Source organism: Passer montanus, unplaced genomic scaffold (assembly GCF_014805655.1).
Source record: "Passer montanus isolate IOZ18808 unplaced genomic scaffold, ASM1480565v1 scaffold14, whole genome shotgun sequence".
In the NCBI taxonomy this organism is placed as follows: domain Eukaryota; kingdom Metazoa; phylum Chordata; class Aves; order Passeriformes; family Passeridae; genus Passer; species Passer montanus.
In genome coordinates, this window is record NW_024360941.1 from 3,629,072 (window position 1) to 3,645,669 (window position 16,598).

The window sequence follows — 16,598 nt, forward strand, 5'->3', positions numbered from 1 at the left end:
ATGCTGACTGAAATTTGTTTGTATCTATCAATGTGCAAATCATTCTTATTGCAGGACAAAGATGCAACTGAATTTTGTGTGATTTTTTTTTTTTTCTCAAATGTTTCAGGATTGATGGACTGATACTTGGCAGCCAAATGCTAGCATGCTACTGGGTGCGGTCAGCTGTAATTACGTACAAACCTGACTGGATAAACTTCTAAGTCTACTATAATACCAGTGTTTTTGAGAAAATGTTTGGGATCCTATGTGAGTAGTTTAGAGTGGTTGGCCTGCTTTAAGGAGGGGAGACTGTTTCATAACTTAATGACTATTTATACATTCGAAGTCCTACGCAATTGGTGGTAAACAGAACGTAAGTCTTTAGCATAGTGGCTTGCAGCAAGGGTAGGTTTGCCCATGTCAGTCAGCTGCAGCACTGTGGTTTGTTTGGTTGGTTTTGTGTACTGAGAAGGTATATGGTATGAGTGATTTAATTGCCATGATCTTCTGCACATGGTCCCAAGGTGTTCCTCCTTCCCTTTCCAGTGAAACTTGAAAATAAATCTGTGTAAGCCTTCAAGATTCAGTTCTAGTTACTAGAAAGCTGCTTTCTGTGCTGTCTACTAGAGAGAGTTAAGGAAAGTGTTTTGGATGGAATAGACAAATTATCATAACAACAACAAGAGGAGCAAAACGTATTTTTGGCTATAACTAGTGAAAAATGCCGGAGCTGACGTTATATCCGTCCATGTTATCACTTCATTCAATCTAAGTCAGGATTTCCTGGCATTCATCTAGACCAAGGCAATGGACTTTGCTGTTCATGCTGTAGCAACTTTTGGGTGATCAAGCATGGCTACTTGTGTATGTGTTCTTTCCCATATTCTTGCCATTTTGGTAAATCAGTACTTTCTCATAAATATTCAACTTAGTTTTTTCTTCCTTCCCTTCCTGGTTATTGCAGACTAGCTTTTCAGCTGCAATCTCTGTTTTGGAAGGATCAAAACACATCTTGTACTTACAACAGTTTAACATAACCATTTACAGAGGTCTTACCAATATTGTGTTAGCTGGTCAAAAAAACTGGGCTGGTTCAGCTCTCAGCACTGTTAGAGAGCAGTATCACTTTAGGAGGTAAATATTAATTTCTTTTTAAGTGATGTGATGCTGCTGAGTTTGTACTTTTGGGTTAGATGAAACTGACCCCTTCTGAAGCCCTTGGAAGAGGACCATGAGGTCCTTGGATAGCACTTGCCTCTAGCCCTCCTTGAGCGTGTCTTTTGTACAGTGGGAGTGCGTGTTCAGAACAGTGATGAGAAATGGGGATTTGCAACCTTTCTGTGCCCCTGGAGAGAGTACCCTAAACTTCTGTCTGTAAAGCTTGAGAAAGTGCCACATCCTCTGCAGTTCACAAAGCTCTCTTGTGAATGTAGCCTTTTCATAGTAGAAGTGGAGGAAATCTCTAAAGAAGTGGCTGCTGTTAGCATGTGGGTGTTTTTAGCTACTTGGAGTGAAGGTGTTCATGTGTGTTACAGCAGAAAAAAATCATTTAGCTAGAAAAAATTGGGGGGGAATGTTAAACACTAGGCATTATCTCTGTATCTATGTATTTACATATGTCCAATAAATAACATTTTTTCTTAGTAATTTTTTTCATATTCTGAAATTAATCCTTTGAACAGAGATTTGAAAGCTGTATACAGAATCTTCCTTAAATAAAAAAAAATATATAGAATATAGGTCTTTATAAGAGGAGGGAGAAGAAACAGGAAAGAACAGGCAACCAAACCCATGCCTCAGGATACCAACCCTAAGGTGTGGTGATGTCTGTCTTGGCCTGCTCACTTTTGTAGGAGATACTAAGGTCTGAGATCTGTCAGTACTTTATACAGCATTGCAATGGAGCAAGAGCTAGTACAGTGCTGTAAATACCAGATTCTGCCTTGCATTGTTGCTCAGAGCTCTGCTTCAGACAGATGTACAATGTGTTGTTCTTCCTTGTGTTCAAGAGAAGGTGGGGAAAGGCAGAGGCAGGATAAAGGATTTCTCTTAATCTCATTTTCTGGCAGAGGCAGTTCCCAGACGTGCCTTGGCAGTGTCTGGATTTAGTAGCAGTGTTCCTGGCCGCTGGCCCAGTCACATGGCGCCGCTGGAACAAGTGACACTGGAATGATGCATTAGCCGAGAGCCAGCGCTGCGTGCCGGAGGTTGCGGGGTGGGGTGGCCGGCCCGGCCACGCAGCACCCACACCGGACCAGCGCCGCTTGCTCCCGGATGGCCGCTGCTGTTTGGCTCCAGTGAAAGCTGGAAGCTGGTTATTGCAGGTGCCTTGAAAAAATAAACAAGGAAAGGAGCAGAGTCAAATCCTAGAGAGTGTTAAATTGCAAGCAAATTTTCAGTTCTTTGAAATGATAAAGATCATCACTCTGAGATGGCGTCTGCAAAATGCTTGACTTAACTTCGGGTCAGCTGAGCTGTCCTGACTTGGAAGCTGTGGAGATGACTGCAGAAAGTGGGATGGAAAGGGGAAAGTTGTTTAAAACTAAGCACGGCTTTCTGTATGGAGGAAAGAAGAAGGTGATAGACCTAGCGTGCTAACCTTACTGCAGACTTTACCTTTCTTTGTTGAAAGACCTAGTTTAACAAAAACCACACTTTTCTTGATGGTAAAACACAATTAAATGCATGCCTTTTTACATGCAATTACAAGCCTTTAGCTCTTCTCTTTACTAATGAGGAATTCCACTTCTGGAGCTAGCAACTGAGAGCGCTGTCTCTGTGCTATTTGTGGTCCTGCTTCAAACAATGTACTTACTGGGTGTTTTCTTTGATTAGGGTTTTGTTTTATTGTGGGTTTTATTTTTTTATTTCTACATTATTACTGAGATACTCTATGAGAGCTAGCTCCCAAACTTCAGACTTGTAGATAAGCCAAGTGAGCAGTGATTCCTTATAGCTTAGAGAAGTTGAGTTGTGACGTACTGATTTAATGGGCTGCTCTTTATGTTTGTGGAAAGCTGATGTGTGCACTTTATGGTGACTCCAGCTTGTGTAGATCTATTTGTTAACCTCTGTCAGCAGTGTGTGTGTCTTGTAATTTTTCGTGCCTGTCTGTGATGATACTGCTTTGTATCAAAGCAACAAAGATGATGAAAAAATGCTTCCAGCCTTACAAAAATCGAGTATATTGCCCTTTCCTTAGAAGGTATTCTGTGGAATTCTAGCTTTTCAATGAACAAATATGTCCAATATTGTTTTGGATTTCATAAAGGAACATGTAGAGTTATTCTAAAAAGAATTGACCATTCTGTACAGTGATTTGATACCTAGAACTTTATTTTTCTCCACCTGAACTCTTTCTTCAGGAAAATCTGTCTTGAGAGAGAGAGCAGTGCTCCAAATAATACCTTCCTTCACTTGTTGCGTGACTAATCTGCAATGTATCCCGCCTAACTTGTGTGAAACTAGTAACTATGTATCATGCTTGAACAAGGTAGTTCATCTGAGGTTAATAGAGCTTTGCCATATTAGGACTACTTTAAGTCATTGTGGAAAAGGAATGTGGTGTGGCATCAGCACAACTCTTCCATATCTGAGGTTTTAGAAAGAGAGGAAACAATGCAGGGGAAATGAGGCAAATTAGGAGGGAGGATGGGAACCTGTCTTCCCCATAAGCTAATCAATGGACTAAAAGAGCAAAAATCATCATTAAGCAATCCAAAAGAGATTCCACTTCTTTAAATATGTGTTTTGGCACTAATCCTGAATGTCTGGGTCTAGGCATTTTTTGTGTATCAATTTTGCTAAGTGTATGTTTCACGAAAAGAAATGCTCACTGAAACAGCAGGTATGATTCAAACTTTTTTCCTAAGCTACTCTAGCCGTTTCCAAAAGCTGTTTGGAAAATAAAACCTTGCATGGGTCTCTGAAAATATTCTCTTGGATTTGAAAACCGTGCTTAACTTTTAGTGGACACCTGTAACTTATACAGAAAACTATTCTTAACCACATTGCATAAATTTATTTCCTCTTTCCTCCACCCCGAATTTTCTTGCTAAAGTGTTACCTTGAGTTGAAATCATTTAGGCAATTGTCTCGCAGTGAAGATGAAGGACAGGAAGTGACCTACAAACAGAGCAGGTGACATGCTGTCACATAGCCTAGAAAAAGAGTGATTAAATTCTGCTTCACAGAGCAGTATATCTGCAGAGTGGGACACTTTCTTCCATTTTCTGTGTTGCCTACTTTATGGACTGTGCGTGTTTTCCATGTGTGGATTTATGTATTATTTTGTTGTTGTTTAGAAACTGTTCTGTGGATTTGCAATGTTAATTCCCCAAGTACTTCAGGATTTATATTATTCTACAGATGATTGCATTTACAGATGAGGTAGTGTTGTGAAGAACATCTATTTAGTGAGCTTACAGCAGTTCCTTGTTCTAATGCCTGATGGGAATTGGATGAATGTTCCAGAATTTTGGTTTGTTTGGGGAAAGCATAGCACAGAAGTGAAAGCTATGATTTCCTGATCTTAGTCAAAGTGTATTATTTCACTTATTTCATTCACACTTCAAAGAAGACTGGTAACACTGGTGTCTAAAGTAGTCTTCCTCAATGAGGTGAGGGCTAGAGTTGTCTTTTCCTAAATCATTTAAGTCACTTGAGAACAGGCCAAAGATTTCACTTGTTTGCCATACTTGGGAGGAGGAGTGGTTGTGATCCAGTACTTGTCACTTCTCTGGGGATTTAAGTGGAGCCGGTTTTTTTATTGCTATAGGTTTCCCTCAGCAACAGGGCAAGTTGTTCAAGCTAACTTTGCTCTAGTTTTTTGCTTCACTTCTGTCCAGTTTTTAGAGGTTGGGGTTAACTGTGATTACAAAATCATTTTAAGGGTGCTGTGCTATTTAGCAGGTAGCACGTAGCACTGGGTTTTGAAATCTTGCTTCTAACTCTACTGCTGGTCTGGTTGACCATTAATGAAGTTATTTTCCCTTTTCAACCTGGAAGAGAAATTGCAGTACGGCTGTTATCTTATAAAATGTTTAAAATTTTACTGATGGGGAGAAAGCCCATCATAATTCATGAGAGATGTGAATTATGAGCAGATATGTCTGCATAACTTTTTTTAAAGCAACGATGGGGAAGAGGACTTGGTTCTGCTGTAGAATTACCAGAGCCTAACAGAACATCCTGTGTGCAGCTTTGGTCACTGCAATACAAGAAAGATATTTAAGCTACCAGAGAGTGCCCAGAGGAGGGCAACAAAGATGATGGAAGGCCTTGGGAAAAAGCTGTATGAGGAATGGCTGAGGCCACTTGGTTTGTTGAACCTGGAGAACAGGAGGCTGAGAGGAGACCTCATTGCACTTACAACTTCATCATGAGGGGAAGAGGAGGGGCAGGCACTGATCTCTTCTCTGTGGTGACAGTGACAGGACTCGAGAGAATGGCCTGAAGGTGTGCCGGGGAGGTTTAGTTGCATATTAGAAAAAAGTTACTCACCTAGAGGGTGTTTGGGCACTCAAACAGGCTCCCCAGGGAAGTGGTCACAGCACCAATCCTGACAGAGTTCAAGAAGCGTTTGGCAACACTTTGGGGCAGAAGTGTGACTCTTGGGGATGCTCCCTTGCAGGCCCAGGAGTTGGACTTGATGGTATTCTGTCTTGTGTGATCTGATTCCTTTGTTCTGTTCAAAAACTTAAAATTTACTTGGTCAGGAGTATTTTATTAGATATTTTTGTCATCAGTACTGTTACTGAATTATTTTAAGAGGCACATGAGTATAAATTCTCATCAAGCAACCTGAAGTTTGTCACCATTTCTCATTGTTTTCTTTCATACTCTTTTTGAAAAAACTTCAAAGTACTAGTGTCAAGTTCTTGTCCAAGTATAAGTAGTATTTGTCCTTAGAAATAAAGGCATTACTGTGCAGAATATCTAGCATGTTTCTTGGTGTTGGTACTTGGGGTTTTTAAACTGATAACCATATGGCAATGATGACAGATTCTTACTTGCTCCTAAGCTATAGGAGGTTGCTAGGGGTTGTCAGATGACACTTGCTCACATGAGAGCCATTAACAGGGTGTTGTAGCCAGTGTTAGAACAACCTTGCAACTAAGGGCGAGTCACTGCAAAAGCAACCATGCTTTTTTTTTTTTTTTTTTAAAGAGGCCATATGGTTCAGTCTTGTGACTACGTAATTGCCAGCTACCTAAATCACATACCAGGAAACAAACACAGCTAAAGTCAATATTAGCTGTTGTATCTGCTACAGCTTTGCACCAGGCTTAGTAGGAAAACCTCTGACAGCAGCAAGAGCAAGTCCAGGATGGCTTCTGAAACCTGAAAGTCATGTCTGTTTTATCTGGAATAATTGCAGGAGTGCATTAGCTACAGCTGGTCTTTTGTATTAATGGCTTATAGAATACATGAAGATTGTTTTGCCTTTCTTTCCCCCAACTGGAAATTCAGCAGACTGTGTTCCTTTATAGGGAAGAAAGCTGATGGTAAATTACCATTGTTAATGGTTGATCGATGGTGAAGAAACTTGCTTGAGGCTGTTTCTCTTCAGCAGGTATTTAGTTTCTTTGAGGCAGCTTTACAAGAGGATTTGTAGCTAAGAAAATGTGTGGGGGTACACCAAAAACTGCAAATGGCACTGGGGGACAAATAGAAAGAACAAGAAGCAACAATGATGTACCACTTGGAAATAATCTCTCTTGTACCAAATTGGATGAAAGAATTAGAAAGTCTTTGAGAGACGGAAGTGTCAGCTGTGCCAACAAAGTGACTAGACTGCTACAAAAAAGGTATGCATGTAACTTTTTTATGTATATGATTTTTGACAAAGAAAACACATTTTTATGTAACACTAGATTTATAATCATGTGCTGTAAGACTACTTTGTAAATAATTGAAAAAATTCTGCTAGAAGCTTATTCTTGATGATGACTGAAACATGAGAAAGTCTTTCCTTTTTGAAACTGACCTAACATATTTGACTCTGATTTGTACGATTTATGTATATGCAAACTGAGGCATAAAGGGTAATTGCCTTTCTTTTCAATTAAGGTTAAATAATCTTACCTTCTCTTTCTAGTTTCCTAATTAGTTCCCTCTCTTTTACTTTTTTTGCCACCTCCTGTGTTAATGGGTCAAGTACTAACAGTGTGAGGAGCTGACAGGAGAGAATGCTGTGAAGTGGGGGAAGAACAGAGAGGGGAATCCTCTGCTTTACTTGTAAATTACCCCTCATTCGAGCATTACATCAGAGTAATCTGAAGTGGGAATAGTATTTATTTAACTTTTGTGTTGTCCTTTTCAGACATGTGCCAGCATGTCTCCAGTGTCTGACTTTGTAGCTATGTAGCTGTGTTAAAAATATGGTTCAGGGTGGCTTTTTCCAAATTCTAGCACCCAGGGTTTTTAGAATTAGTATTCTACATTCAGGATTGCTGGCCTAAGAAGCAGAAAAATGTAGATAAATATACGTAGATGTTTCAGTCTGTTTGGTTCTCTAGCCTGTAGATGTTGGACTCGAGGAGTGAGGGGTTAGTCACTTTCAAAAACATTTTAAGGTCAGCTGAAGTAGTTTTTGGATATAAGTGCATAGGTCACTCTTCAGTTATTGCATGCATGCTGATAATTATAAAGGTGAAGCAAAAGCTTTCTTTGTAAACATTAGCGTTTGGAGATCTATATTGACTGAAAGTATTTATTAAGGGCAGAATAAGGCAATTTTTTTGTGAATTTTTTCCCAAAATAAACAAGTTTGCTTTCCCCTAAGTAAGAGAGATCTTGCCTCTATGTCTCATAACTGTAATTGAAGAGATATCAGTAAGCTGTTCCAAACTTGTGGCTTCCTTTCAAAAGATATAAACAAACCCGTAGCATTTTAGTATCTGTGGTAGACCTGGTTCTACTGTCATATGAGCACAGCTTGATTTGGTTTATTTATTTGACTTGAAGATAATGTTGGTTAGTTCTAGCATCTTCCACCTACAGTAAAGGTACAATCTGAATGTGAGGCTAGGTAAGCTGAGATGCTCAAATAGACTGATGGTGTTGAAGGAGCCACTTCTTCCTTTGATTTTAGGCATCATGCTCTTGTCCTTTTTCCCCTTGTTCTGGCCTTGGCCTTTTAAGTCCTTTTAGAACTGGCTCCCCTTAGGGAGTCAGCTCACTAAGCAGAGAACTGACTTGGGAACAAGAAAACTCAATTAACATCCCAACTAGCCTCAGTACTTACTTGGAATGGATCAGGAACATTTTCTTTGTGCCCTTTCCTAAAGGTATATAGTTCCATGGATGAAATGAGTTAGTGTAAGTCATGCTGCCACCAGGAGGTGCAGGTTCCACTGCCTTCTACTTGTTCCTTTCTCCAACCTTGTTTCTGATCCACTTTCATGTGCTTGGACAGACTTCTGTTGCTGGAGAGAATTCAGTTTACTGGAAGGTCCAGCAATTACCGGAGCAGACACAAGTAACAGGAAGGGTCACATAGTTACAACCAGGGGGAATAAGATATTTGGGGCTCGTACTTCCGTGGTCAGATAAGAAAACATGTTTAGTCAGAGCAGCCACATTTAACCTGAAATGTGAACATATACACAAGATCATATTAATTTAGTTAATTCAGCTAATTTTTAAGAATATGCAGGACCTTATTATTGCTAAATAAGCAATAAGCTGATATAGAGATAAGGAAGTAACATTTTGGGATTTTGGTTTGTACGCATGTGAAAATGAGTCTGCGTACTGTCTGTATTCTTCAGCAGTCTGCTTTTAGGAGATGATTGAATACTCCTGCTGTCCCTGTTTTGGGGAAATTGTTACATAACCTCGCTTAAACAATAAAGGGTGGAAGTACTGTAAGCAGTGCTCATCAGCTTTTGTGATGGGCATAAACATCCCGGTTATCTGACTAGTCTTGGGCCTGCTGCTGGATTCCATGTGGAAGTAATGAGGCTGCATGGACTTGTATGCCTGTATAAATTGTCCATAGATATGCTTGATGTTATCAAATGAGGATCTCTTCTGCAATGGGTGGGTCTGCTGTAGGAAATCTGTAAGCAATGGCATCATTAAAACATAAGTTTGATATTTGGTTAGAACTATAAGAAGCATTATCTGAAATTACTTCCCTAGATTTCATTTGCTAGTCACATGAAGCTCTGTATGATAGATTTTGTGTAATCTCTTAGTTTGTGCTGTCTGGTATTAAAGAATCTGTTTGTAGTTCTGGCTGATTGCAGCAATCTTTAGTTCTAGCACATTGTGTGGAAAAGGCTGTTAAGTTAGCTTCTACTTTAACATAAAATCCAGTTCATGTCTTGTACAGAAGTCAGCACTGCATGAACAACATGAGGTTTGCTTTAGTGTGTAATGAGGGAGTTCATTTGTTCATAAGGAAACCTGAATTCATGCAACCCAGCTTGCATGCAACCCTGCATCAGTGGGCAGATGCAAGACTAAATTGGCTCAATCTGTGTCTGAAATGAATTTTTCTCAGTTTAGACTTGCAAGCCTGTGGTCTGAAGTATGGATGCTGCTGTGCCAGTCATGGAGATAAGGCTTTACTCCTGCACAGAATTTAAGCTGAAGCTATAGAGATGTAACTTTATTTGTTGTTAAAGAAAGGAAAGACCTACAGTCTTTTTAAGAAAACAGCGTAGTTACTTCAGGTTGTCTGTTTCAGCAAGTGAGTAAATAGATAGCTGTGTAACTGAAAAGATAGTGGGGTATCTGGTACTGAAGAGTATCAGATTCATGTGGCAGACAAGGATGAGGTGTATTGATTGCTCTGACTTCTCTTGCATTCAATATAACTGGATTTTGTAATAGCAGACTTCTTACACAGATGATGTAGTTGCTCTGTGTGTAAGCAAGGTGTGTAGGATCTTGTTGGGCAACTATCAACAATGGTATCAGGTCTGGTCTCATGCAGGTTAACATAATGCTGTGATTGCCTTTGAAAGGGAAGGCTTGAAAAGAAATCTGCCTGGCACTCTCAGCAGTTCTGGAGGCAACATGTTACCTATGCATCAAGAAGTTTCCTCACTGTGGATGGCAAAACAGCCCTTAGCATCATTCCATGATGGGAAACCTTGTATATTACGTACATACAGCATACTTGTATTAGAGTACCTTACAGTGAAGATAGGTGTCTGGCTTATTCTGTGCCATGATGTTTAAAAATAGACCTCCAGATCGAGGTCTTTCAGGTTTTTTGTTTTGTTTGGTTTTTGTTTTTTTTTTTTGAGCTATGTAGAAATAGCACAAAGAAGAAATTAAGCTGGCTTTACTTAAAATTATTTTAAAATCCCAAGTCTGCAAGTGTACTTCTAAAGCAGTTATCCTGACTCCAGCAGGATTTGATAGTGTTTACCTCACTGTTGATTTATGGGTGTTGACAGAGCATGGAATAAAAGAAATAGTTTCATAAATGCTAGTCTTTCATCTGCATAGGAATTTTATGCTCTTCTCTCAATTATCTACCTTCCATTTCTATAAAGCACAGTTTGGGGAAATTCCTAAATGAAACCTCCTTTTGGGTGGAAGATCAGTGCGGCCTTGGCTGAAGTCTGTTATGCAGTTTGCTAAACCAACAACTATTAATAAGAGTTGAACTCTCACCCCCCAGGTGCAGTTCATCCAGGTCAGGGCTGGGGCAGTGTGACTGAGCATCAGTGCTCTGTGGCACTGCTTTATGCAGCAGTAGGTTTTTTCCATTGATTTCAGCTTGTCAGCTACATACCTGAGAAGTGTTTTCTGTAGCTGAAGCTGAGGCCAAGCAAATCTCCATGCTCTGATGTGCAGACTGAGTCTTTTTGGAATTAAAAAATAAGGTTTCTTGTCGTTGCCACAATGATCAATTTGGCTCCTCAGCCCCTGTGGTAGTGCAGCGAGGCAGGTCGTGTGCTGTGTTGTATCTTTGCAGAATGGGCAGATTCTGGCTTGAGAGAATTGTTTTGCTTTAGGTTGAAGTTCAAGTATCTTGGTTTAACGTACTAAATTATTTTCTTTGTAGCTGGACATCAAGTCTCAGTAATCAGTGGCTGCTCTGTAACCCCTGAAATGTCTCAGAAAAGGCGGAAGAAAAATAGAACAAAATAAACCTTGTCTATCATTTGCAAGGCTTAAACTTTGGGAAAATCTTAACTTACATGGTCAGGAATAGGTCAAAAGGAAGAGAGAGGATGTAAGCCTTGCGCTCTTGAAAGGCTGCAGTAGAGAGGATGGTAAACCATTGTGTTTTGTGCCAGTGGGAGTATTGTATAAAATAATATGCTTACCTTATAAAAAGGATGATCCAGGCTGTGTACAGAGAAGAGAATAATACTAGTTAAGGCCTGGAGCAGATTGCTGAGACTAAGTTTTGTGTCCTCTTTCTGGAAAATTTTGGAAGAAGATTGGATGAAAATTGGTCTGGCTGTGCCTGCCTTTGTCAGTGACACTGAGCTTAGACACTCCTTTGGAGTTCCTTTTTGCTTTGGTGATTTGCAGCCTGGATTCTGTAAATGCTAAGTAAAACATGTATTTGCCTAATACTCGTTTCTTCACTTAAATGAACCTGCAAAGTAAACACACTATTTTAATATCTTGTGTTTCTAATCTGTAGCTGGTCCTCTTCAGAGTTGGACTTGAATGAAATCCGCCTGATAGTTTACCAAGACTGTGAGAGGAGAGGCAGACAGGTATTATTTGATTCCAAAGCAGTCCGCAAAATTGATGAAGCTGTGGTTCAGGTATGGAATTTTAATTCTGCTGTTCTCCTACTGCTCTTTTGTTTTCCTTTCCAAAAGCAGTTCTTTTAATAGAACAGTGTCAACTTGTTAATTTTGTGATCTTTCACTGTGATAGCTGCAACAAGCATCGTTACAGCAAGCCTATGCACATATTTGGTATTTATAATATAAATATGGTATTCAAATGTAACAATCCAGATTTGCTTTCAGGCAGAGAAATCTAATTACCTTTAAACTGAGTATTTCTTCAGCCTTTCTAACGTTGACTGGGTTTGCTTTTTGTTGTTAGCCCTGGCTGTGCAGTCTGTTTCAGTGATGTCCACCATGTGTCTAGAGGTGCTTTTTTTCCTTTGGTGTTTGGAGTAGTAAAGCTGTTGTCTTTGTGTGAATTAAAACAACTTCACTAGCTAACCACGCTGTACTGTGTAAGCATGACACATGGCAGTATATATGGCCATGTAAGTTTCAGTGACACATAGAAGCAAGAGCAGATGCTATCAAGATGCAAGTTCTTTTTGCTTCTCTCCAAACACACAAACTGTGGAGTAAAGCTTTCAGCAAACTTAGGTGATTTTAAGATCAGTAAAGCAACAGTGTTTTCTCTTTTGTAGTGGTTTTGCTTGGTTTTTTTCCCCTACTCCCTCTATGTTTCTCTTCTACATTAAATTATTTCGAATTTTTGTTTGTTTTGAAGTTTTTTTTAGAATCAGCAGCTTCAGCTTGTTAGACTAACATGGTTTATTGCAGAGCTATATATATACACCTGTATAACCCATAGAAGAACAGTCACAACTTGTAGAACTTAGTTATGAAGATGCTTAAAAAGCAACAGTCTGTATTTCAGTCACACTGTAAATATGCCATGGTGCTGAATCAGTAAGACTGATGAGCATCATCAGCTGATGTCTGATCATCTACTTAAGAGCATAAATGGGTCAGACTGGTTGTTAATCTTGCTTCCCCTCTTGCCCCACCCCCTGCCCAAAATCAAGGTCATTACTTAGTATCTTAAAGGTTTTTTAAAACCAATAGCATCTTAACAAAAAATGCATTTCTGGCTTCATTTAAGTACTCAAATTATTCCACTTGCTTGAATACCTTAGCTAAAAGTTAACTGAAAAATGTCCTACCAGAAACTGTCTATGCAACACTGACATAAAACAGATTATAACCTCCCTCGTAACACACGATAGAAGCTATAATCTGTTTTCTAGTCAGACACTCACTAATCTAAGTACCCCTTTAAAACAGCCAAAGCACTTTGAATGCCATGCAAACACCTAGATGTTAAAAATTATTTTGAGTACTTGATTATCAAACACCAAAACTAAAACTTAATTCATTCAAAATTAAGACAAAATTACTTTCAAACTCAGTCCCATTTAAATTGAAGTCAAGGAAGCATGTGTGTATACTGTGTGGTTTTCTGAAATACACTAAGGCTTATTCACATTAAGTATTCAAATACATTGTTTGTCTTTAACCTGCTAATTCTACCAGATGATGGATTATTCATCCCTTGTTTTTGCTGGCTGTTCTTCTGTTTTAGAAATCTGTTAATCATTTGGGGAGCAAAAGTTATATGCAATTTGAGTGATTAATTGTGCAAATGATTACAGGAATTGGTTTGTAAGAAACCCATAAGCTGAGATTTTGTTTACATTAAATTTTGGCAACTATTACAAAGAGTAATTCATAACAATTGGGAATGATCTTCCTGTGAAACTGATTACTCCGATTCTATGTGAGACTGTGAAAACCTATCTGACAGCGTGAATGTGAGAGCAGTTCTCCACTTGCTCTGATGCTGGCATTTCAAAAAATATTTTAAAACTGATACTTTTTTTTTGAACCAAGTAAGAGTATTCTTTATTTCTGTTGCTTTCCTGCAGATTTAAGGAGATTCTTGCCATGATATGTTTAAAGATGGGAGTTCTCACATTTACTTTTTATCACTTTGTTCTGTTTTAACATAGAAAATGGCAGATGAGGCTTCTGTAAAGACTTCTACCAAGAACTGCCAAGCAAGCAATGGGAACAGCAATGTTTCTTCCCATGGTCCCTCTGTAAGCTGTGTGCAAAATATCAAAGAACAGATACCGAAATATCAGGTAATATTTGCTACTTTGTTGCTTTTGATTTTCCATTGTACTGAAGAAGTTAGTTTATTAAAGCTTTCTATTAGATCTTTGAATGACTTTGGCTTCTATTACATTACAGCTTAATCTGAATCTTGAGATATCTACTCTGTCCTCAAAGTGTTGTAGAATAAAAATATGTGTGGGTGTATCTTAACCCTTTAGTCTATCTTGGTCTTATCATTCAAGGAGTTGTGAAATATATCTAATACCATTTTGTCATAAGAAGGTCATAAAAAGCACTATACTGTTCTCTGTTCATATCTGCTTATGGTTCAGGTCAGTTCTGAAGAGGCTGTTGAACATGGTTTATTAAGAGTTTCTTTAGACTGTCTTACTATAACAATTAAATTTTAGGTGCTTTGTCTCTTTCTTAGTAGAAACGTTAGCACTTCACCTAGAAAAATGAAGTTTGAAGAATGTATAGGTTAAGGTGGGAAAAGAAAATAATTATATTTAACTGGAAGGTGATTTTCTTCAGAATTAAAAAACTTCTCTTTGTATTTGCTATTGATGATAAGTCTTTGAAACAAAATAAGCAACTGTTCTGAAGACTGTATTTCTAAGTATAGTCATAAATCATTTTCCAATAAAAAACATTTCCACAAGGGCAGGGAAAGTGAATTTACTCATTTGAATAAGGAAGGCAGTTTATTTTTTGGGGATCCACACCACAGAATCCAAGTCCTGTAACATTATCAAACACTCTGTAATATGGGAATGTTGCTGGACACAGCTATTTTTTTTTGGAAATGCAGAAGATCTTTTTTTCTGTCTTGCCCTTGTGGGTCCCCCCGGACCAAGGGTAGTACTGCTCATCTAGTCAGAAGAATGTGGGATTTCTTCCTGCTGTACTTGCTAAATCCACAGTGTTAAACCCACACTGAGTGCACACTGATCTTCTCTGCATGAAAAAGATGAAACTCTTTGTTCTCCATTCCAAATGCATCACTGTGACACTATGGTAAGTTGAAATAGTATGCCAAGTTATTTTTGACTTTGCTGTTCCCATCTTCTTGTCTGTGTAGTACACCAGACCAGCCTCTGATGTCAATATGCTGGGAGAAATGATGTTTGGCTCAGTGGCAATGAGTTACAAAGGCTCCACCTTGAAAATTCACTACATACGGTGAGTGTCCTTTTCTGTGATGCACTGTCTTGTCAGGCACTTGGAATTGATGACTCAGTGAAATAAATGACTGTTTATCCTTTCAGCTCTCCCCCACAGCTGATGATAAGTAAAGTCTTCTCAGCCAGGGTAGGAAGCTTCAGTGGAAGCAACAATAAGTAAGAACATTTTTTTTTATATATAATTTCTTTCCTTTCCCAGCCAGTGCAGTTGTCTGTCTGTTTCCTTTTGTAGTTCTGGTAGAAAATCGGGAAGGCAGCTGTGGAGAATTCTCTTAATAGATCCTAGTTAGGCTGGCCAAGTTTTTAATTTAAAAAATCTCCAAGTTTCTACTTCCTAATTTGTCCAGGGCATGCAGTAAAATTCAGAGGTTAGGTGCTTTGGACAATCAAAACCTCCATCTCTTACTGCTATCAGAAGATGAGGAAGAGATATGCTGAGAATGCTTTGTCCCCATATCCCACTTTTGTTTCCTTCAACAAATACACTGTTCTGTTGTACCTCCTCCCCAAAATGGGCAATATGAATAAATTGAAACTTAAATGCCATAGAAAGAAGCTTCCAGTAATTCAAATATAAAAAATAAATGCCATTTCCTTCCAGTTTCAGAAACCTACTTGTCCTTCAATTTGGTTTTAAAGTTCATGTTCAGCCTTTTTTTTTTTATAAAATGAACCTAATTCTTAAGCTAATATTAATGCCTATTGATCATATTCTCAAGGAATACTGGCTTCTCCCCCTGTTTTAGCTTGCAAGATAGCTTTGAATACATCAACCAAGATCCCGGTCTGGGAAAGCTGAGCTCCAATCAGAATGGTTTGGGAACCTGTCGCAGTGGAAGTAATTTAGGTAAATATTTCCAGGTTCTGTTTCTTTCTGACAACACAAGGCCATCTGTTCATTCAGTTTTGGCTTTTTTTCCCAGTACATCACCTCCTTGGGTTTTTTACTTTCAGCCTGGTTGTTGGGGGTGTTTTTTTTGTTTTTTTGTTTTTTTTTTTTTTTCCATTTTTTTTCCATTTTCTCTACGTTGCTTTTGTTTCCTAGGTGTGTTACAGCTGTGTAGCAGCAAACTGCTGCAGGGTGTGTCTGAAGGAGGTCCCCTCCGGCTCATCCGCAGTGCTTCTTTCTTTGCAGGTTTGTGTGGAATGCCAGCCACAGTGTGACCCATCCATATGCACACACAAATCCAGCTCCTTCTGAATCTTTGCAGGACATGCATAATTAGTCTCTAGAAACAGGGCTAAAATAGTGACAACAGGTGTATTGGATGTACTTAAAAACATGTCTTCTGAAAAGATGGCTAAATTACTGTGTTTATTTAAAGGTATTTTATGCAGTCTTTTAAAGATGAATTAGCCCTTATGTTTCTTAGAGATGTTATGTTTCCTGGCTTGTTGCTGGTTTCTTGCTAACATGCAGGTGTCTTGCTGGTGTACAGCTTTTTCTTCTCTGATCTCTTGCTACTTTTTAATTTGGTGGCAGATATTCAAAATTCTTGATCTAAGTCTGGGAGGCTTTAAGGGTTTCTTTTCCTTAAGCAATATTAATTTCTTTCATTCTCAAACCTTTAAGCAACATAAAGTCTCTTTTTACAGGCAG

General features: G+C 38.8%; 1 protein-coding gene across 2 annotated transcripts in view; it reads left to right on the forward strand.

The window, feature by feature from the left end:
- The first annotated feature begins 6,191 nt into the window (after nucleotides 1-6,191).
- The window catches only part of FNIP2 (folliculin interacting protein 2), a 33,482-nt gene continuing 23,075 nt past the window's right edge, over nucleotides 6,192-16,598 (forward strand). The window contains exons 1-7 of one of the 2 annotated variants that reach the window (XM_039700036.1): nucleotides 6,192-6,791; nucleotides 11,603-11,729; nucleotides 13,706-13,840; nucleotides 14,896-14,996; nucleotides 15,083-15,154; nucleotides 15,745-15,845; nucleotides 16,044-16,133. In XM_039700036.1, coding sequence (XP_039555970.1) covers nucleotides 6,607-6,791; nucleotides 11,603-11,729; nucleotides 13,706-13,840; nucleotides 14,896-14,996; nucleotides 15,083-15,154; nucleotides 15,745-15,845; nucleotides 16,044-16,133 — 811 coding nt within the window. In that variant the 5' untranslated portion in view covers nucleotides 6,192-6,606. The remainder of the gene's footprint in view (nucleotides 6,792-11,602; nucleotides 11,730-13,705; nucleotides 13,841-14,895; nucleotides 14,997-15,082; nucleotides 15,155-15,744; nucleotides 15,846-16,043; nucleotides 16,134-16,598) is intronic. The other variant, XM_039700037.1, reaches the window with a different exon arrangement.